We start from the raw sequence: 6,209 nt of genomic DNA on the forward strand, positions 1-6,209 counted from the left end.
AAAGTCGTGCCCCAGGTGACTTGTTGGTAATGTAGTTTTACGTAAGCAATCAACAACGCTCCTGCCGAGCCGTTCACCACAACTCCCAGCATTCTACTAGTCTTTGCTCGTCTCCGATTGGTCGAGCCCAGTTCAAACCCAATGCCTGCACGCCTTATTTGGTCATCGTGCGCTCCCGCGCGTCGCTTCATTCGGTCTTTTTATGCTAATCGTATTTTAATGTCCAGCTGTATGCAGTCGTAGTAAGGAGCATGCGCAGTGCGTGACAAGAAAACGGCGAAGATTCAAAGTTTTTCATCGGTAAGTCGCCGTTTATTTCCTTTAGGTCGTGTTGACATTCGTAAAATGGTGCTAATGTGTTTAGGGTGAAGTGAACTGGGAATGTTGTTTAATGTGGACTGTGTAGTTGTCGTTTCTAGTGGCGTGTGGGGTGCACAAAGAGCCGCCGACAATGGAAGTGAATGGCAGCATGGCGTGGTGCGGGCGAGCCAGCATGCTAACAGCTAACAACAACGAGCCACATTTGGCGCTCAAGCGGGCAAAAGTTTAAATTTAAAGGGAACACCGATCTTCGCGCGACGTTTCGCCTTTTGACCAACACATCCAACTGAAGTAAATAACCCAAAGTGAAACAAAGTTGTCCGTGTTGGAACCAAGTATTTGATGCTTCAACAAATCGTCCCGAGTAGCTTTTTGTTTCTCCGATTGACGCGACCTGCTTGTCTTTGCACTCGGTTGTCGAAGGAGCCCTGCAGACTTTAAAAATGATATTTGCACTTTTTACACTCAAGTATGTCGCGTGCTAACAACGGTGTGCAGAAGCGCCGTCGTTGTCAGTTGCTGGACGTCGCCTTGCATTTTGAGTTTAAAAGTCATGTTTGGTTTCCTGTGAAGCCATAGTTGAGCTGTATTTAAATCGATATCAAATGCTCGATTTTTGCAAAAAAGTGGCCCAGTCAAGCACAAGTGTTTACGTTCAGTTGTCTAAAAATCTCAATTTAAGTCTCACGCATCTAAGTTAAAAACGCTACTTTAATCTTTTAACGTGTGCTCGGTGCGGGGACCGCCCCCCTGCACAATGGTGGAGAGCGCCAGTGTGTGTATGTGCAGCGCAGAGCGTATGTTTCTTGTGCACGACTCGTTGAACGAGCGCTCATTTGTGTGTTCGTCGTCCAGGTTGTTTTACGTGTGCAACGAGCTGCAAAAGAAGGAAGACTATGTTTGGTTTTCACAAGTCAAAGATCTACCGGAGTAACGACGGCTGTTGCATCTGCAAGACCAAGTCATCCAGCTCGCGTTTCACAGACAGCAGTCGATATGAAGACACGTTCCGGCTCTGTTTTGGGTAACATGTCACACTTGTGCTGCTTTATTTTTCTTTTGTTGTTTTGGCATGCTCGTGATTGTCAAAGTGTGGCAAGACTCGACTTTTTAGTCTTCAACTATTCTCTACATTTGGTGGTATGCTCATATGTATATATAAATTGGGATTTGACTTGTGTGCAATACATTTGAATTGAATCATTCAAGATTTTTTATTGCCATGTAATTGATGCACAAGTGTTCACGTTCAAACTGTGCATGTTTTGGGGGCTTACAATTGTTTATTTTCAGTAATGTAACTAGAATTGCAATTTTTTTTAAATTCAGTCAATTCATTTATTAAAAATTTAGCATTATTTCAAATTGAGTGGATGAAATGAACATTGTTTATTGTGGATTATTCAATTACTAATTATGTCTAAAAAAGTCAGTCATTAATAATGACAAATTATTTTATTTTTTTATCAATTGTTGCCCCTTGACCTGTAAAGATGCAGTATCGAAAACAGAAATCGCAATACTACCGTCCGTACCTTTACTTACGAACATATCCTATTCCCAGACTTTGTGCTTCCAAACTAGATTCAGCCATATGACCTCACAGTGCTTCCAAATATTATTGCTACTATTAGTATGTCACTTCATGTTTAAAAAAAAATGTCTTCAGCAAGCTTCCTCCAACTGCATGTCCTGTGACTAGTTTACTGTACTCCCTGGTCACAGTCATCTGACTTGAGTGAGCAAAACTATGGCTAACACTAGTCCAACTACATAAGGAAAGCATAGAAAAAGAGAGTTAGAAACAAGATCAGTATGACTAATACCCTCAAAACCGTAGACCCTCCAAGCTCACTTAGGTCTGTAGCATGTGAGCAGTTCGGCTAGCTGGTTGAGAACAGAGATTGAAGTCCCCAAGTTCGCAAGACTCACATAATTTGCTGTAAGTGCTTCAAAAACTGTTTGTCATGATTGTCGCACTTGATGTTAGAAGTCAAAGAATCACTGATATGTACATTGATAGGTTGTCGGAGGACCGTGTTGGAGACATCTGCAATGCCTGTGTGTTGTTGGTGAAGAGATGGAAGAAACTTCCCAGTGGCTCCAAGAAGAACTGGAACCATGTAAGTCACATTTCCCCTCCTCACAAAATAAGTAGAAAAAAATCATTATTGTGCCTTTTGAAGACTTTTCAGGTGTCTGTACTTTTACTTTAGTATGTGTTTTGTGACGTTTTAATTTGTTCCCTATATTTGAGAATGTCTGTCATTTTAACTCCCTCCTTTTTCAAATTGGCTTGTTATACTTTTGTGCAGCTACAGAGAGCTCCACAATGTAAAAAGATATTAGGGAGGAGGTAGAGGTAACGTCTGCTGAGATCTTGGTCTTTATAAGACCAAAGAAGATGGACAGGAGCAACATGGATATGTGATAAGGACAATGAGAAAATAGATTTGGATTAAATTTTTCCCATACATTTTCAAATATTTTTTTGTGTGTGTGTGTCGGCTTCCAGAATGATTTGTGGAGAATGCAGTGTCTTGTCACCTTTGCTTTTCGCCGGATCAAATACTGTGTTCTGTTATCAGATGTGTTGTTTTGTCTGACATGATTCAGGTGGTGGATGCTAGAGCTGGACCAGGCTTCAAAGTGACAAAACCCAAAAAGATCAAGAACAGTGATGGCAAGAAGAAAAGCAAGCTGAAGAGGCTTCACAAGTTAAAGAGACAAAGTGAGTCCATCCATCTACTTGGCTACAATTGTGTGTGAGAGAAGAACAAATTGCTGCATCGCAGTGAAAGTATTTGGCAGTAGTTCGAAATGTGCATAACTATGCATTCATATATACTCGTCATCATACTCACCAGCAGTGATGCTGATTATCAAATTTAGAAACTGTCCAGTTGTTTGTGGTTTGTTACATCAGGCAGCACTGCTGATTCTGGAGGACCTTAGTGGATTAAATTTACATGGCAACACAATGAGGCTGAAATCTGATTGGATAAAAGAAAAAACAAGTCCTTGCTGACCTAACCACTGTTGAATAAATAACCACACGTTGCGTCCGATCTCTCCTTTTGACTAAAGGTCTTGTTTTGCGAGCAGATTCGGATGCTCACAGCACCACCTCCAGCGTGTCTCCCGCCCAGTCGCCCAGCTACAGCAATCTGTCCGATGACGGCTCGGACATAGAGTCCAAACAGAGGCGCTCTTCACCTACCACTTTCTCTTTCTTGGACCGCTCCTACTGGAAAAGGTGATGATTTTTACTTCTACTGGAAAGGGTGATGATTTTTAAATGTCAGTCATGACAAGTTGTTAAGACGTATCTGCATCCTGTGAACGGCTACACTCTAAACGCCTTCTCTGTTTACAAAGTCTTGAGGTCATGAGTTTTCTCATGTTGTTTCTTTGTCTTGTGCAGGCAAAAAGTGTGCTGCGGGATCGTGTACAAGGGCCGCTTTGGAGAGGTGATCATCGATCCCCGGATCTTCAAGCCCTGCTGCAATTCCAAAACGCAGAAGACGCTGACATCCACGCAAGTTGCCGCCCTCCATCCGGAAGCACTCCCGCCACAACTTCCGGAAGAAAGAAACCTGGTGATGGCTCTCGTTTAACCTCGCAAGAGTTGTCCAAGGAACTCACCCGGAATTTGTCTCCAGTGGCAGACTTCCCCTTTTTCTTGTTCCATTTTCATTAGATCACTTGGTTAGATGTTTTTTTTTTTTTTTTCTCCTGCATATGGGTATTATTTTAACTTTTGTATATATTTTTTTTTAATACAAAACACAAAAATGATTTAAAAAAAATGAACTTATGGGCATTAGTTTTATTTATAGGAAGAGGAGAGATTTTTGTTAAAACTCATTTGTATATTTTCGGTTATTTGTGTGGTTCATGTGTAAATATTTTGTCACTTTCATACATATCAAAACTGTTCTATTTTTCCGTAATTTGCATTTTGGAAAACACCAGCTATTTCTAGAACCAGCCCACCCTCGGAGTTATTACTTCACATGATGCTGCAAACCTTTATCTATCCTGTTGTCTGGTTCACATGTGACCTTTTAGTAGAGTACATACGAGGGTGAATGTTAGTGACAAGCAGGGAGAAAATTGAATTAAATTAGATTTTAATATTTTTGTAGAAGACAGCCATTGTGAGGTTTTGGGCAGATGAAGCATGTCACAACTTGGAACCTTTTTTTCCCCCCAATACTTGGAGCACATTGATTTGAATAGATGTGATTAGAAAATACATGCAGTATGTTTCTCCGCCTTTTGGGGTGAACAAATTGTGTATTTATTCCTTTTGTACAGCCACCAATGAAATGATTTTTTTTTTTTGGGGGGGGGGGGGGTAAATGTGTACAGTTGTGGTCCACAGAAACAAGTTTTGTTTGCAAGAATGGGGAACCACAACATAGGCTTTTCATGCTAATCCAGTTTACTATTCCTATTGACGATGAAGCTAAAACATCAATTAAAGTGCATGTATTTTTATTTGTTACAAAATTCAGGGAAGTGTAATATGTTCGAAATAGTGTGCGTAGGTGACCATGTGATTTGTCATGTCAACTGTCAAAAACTATGCAGACGTTTTGAATGTGTGGCTTTCGGTCACTTGCTGTTTTCCAGCTTTAAGTGACCATGGTCCTGAATCTACCAAATTGAATTGTATAAAGAGCCCATAATCACCATTCATTGTTATTGTCCCAAATATATCTAATGTTCATGATGCTCAGGTTGCACTGTGATAGCCATGGCATGCTGTCCTTGCCCCCCCCCCCCTTTTTTTTTTTCTTTTTCTAAACAATCAGAATTGGTTTTTGCTGTGGCAGGGTTATTTTATTTTGTTAAGGTTCTCATTAAAAGGAGGCTGGCTCCTTTTAAATTGCTTAATAAGCTTTTTTTGGCAGGTGCATTTTTGAAATTGAGATGTGCCTTAACGGATTACCTAACCTTATCTTCTCATGTAATTTATATTTATTTATTGCAAAACTTTTTTTTTTAACTGACAGCTGGTGTAAAGCGTTTTTCCCAAATGTTTTTGCGCACTTCCGTTGAACATGCAAGCTTATAATGTTTTTCCAATTCTTTTTGTATACTGTACCACCGCGTAGAGCTGTACTGTAATAAGGTAAAATAAAAATTAAACGGTGTCATTGAGATATTTGTCTTCACCGCTGGATGGCGCCTGGTAGCTATCTTGACAAAACAAAGTCAAGAAATTTGAGACGTGATTTCTTGGTTTACTGTACAGTGGTAGTTGGTTGTCGGTATTATTATTTTCATTTAAAAAAAATAAAATCAAATCAGATTTATTTGCGTACTGAGTATCCACACCGAGACAAACAGGTTTTGGCATTTAAAACGACACACAGATACTTTTAGTGTATTTTCAGGATTAACCTAACATACACCGTAGCTGTTACAATAGAACTTAATTTGACCTTTCCTAAACTTTTGAACGTTTGTTAGAGAACAAGATCTGCAAGAGGTATTGAAACATCAGCCAGGTGGTCATTTGCGTGTAAAATGTTATATATATTTTATAGTTTCTTATCATCAAGATGAAAACTGGTTGCCTTTCCTTGTATTTCCCTATAAACATTAACCTTGAAATAGGAAAAGTAACCGCATACAGCCAAAGTAACGTCCTCTTACTATTCTGTAACACAAATATATACGTATGGCTTTTTATTGTGACTGCTTAAAGTTTCCGGTTGAGTGACAAAACGGTTGCTAAGTAACCGCGTCGTGAGGTCAGCGTTATTGCCATATTTATGTTTGCAGCTAAATTAGCAAACAACCTGCTAGCCAGTGGAAAGCTACTGTGTTAGCTACACTAACACTAAATGTTTGCTTTTTTAGTTTCGTAGTTTATT

At 39.8% G+C, this 6,209-nt stretch overlaps 1 protein-coding gene across 2 annotated transcripts; it reads left to right on the forward strand.

The window, feature by feature from the left end:
• The first annotated feature begins 176 nt into the window (after nt 1-176).
• On the forward strand, nt 177-5,483 carry sinhcafl (SIN3-HDAC complex associated factor, like). 2 transcript variants are annotated; one of them, XM_037248147.1, is made up of 6 exons: nt 177-300; nt 1,177-1,345; nt 2,345-2,444; nt 2,938-3,052; nt 3,409-3,577; nt 3,746-5,483. In XM_037248147.1, the coding sequence occupies exons 2-6, from the start codon at nt 1,218-1,220 to the stop codon at nt 3,936-3,938; spliced, it is 705 nt and encodes a 234-aa protein (XP_037104042.1). In that variant the 5' UTR covers nt 177-300; nt 1,177-1,217; the 3' UTR covers nt 3,939-5,483. The 2 variants fall into 2 exon arrangements, with proteins under 2 accessions (XP_037104042.1, XP_037104043.1); XM_037248148.1 differs by having other exon boundaries at nt 178-300; nt 3,427-3,577.
• The last annotated feature ends 726 nt before the right edge of the window (nt 5,484-6,209 follow it).

The sequence above is a fragment of the Syngnathus acus genome, chromosome 3, assembly GCF_901709675.1.
Source record: "Syngnathus acus chromosome 3, fSynAcu1.2, whole genome shotgun sequence".
Taxonomy (NCBI): Eukaryota; Metazoa; Chordata; class Actinopteri; order Syngnathiformes; family Syngnathidae; genus Syngnathus; species Syngnathus acus.

What these genes read in the sequence shown, in the direction of transcription:
- sinhcafl (XM_037248147.1), top strand. Translation starts at nt 1,218, where the DNA reads ATGTTTGGTTTTCACAAGTCAAAGATCTACCGGAGTAACGACGGCTGT. An exon ending in ACGTTCCGGCTCTGTTTTGG is followed by an intron (nt 1,346 to 2,344) that starts GTAACATGTCAC and finishes GTACATTGATAG; the next exon opens with GTTGTCGGAGGACCGTGTTG. An exon ending in TCACAAGTTAAAGAGACAAA is followed by an intron (nt 3,053 to 3,408) that starts GTGAGTCCATCC and finishes TTTTGACTAAAG; the next exon opens with GTCTTGTTTTGCGAGCAGAT.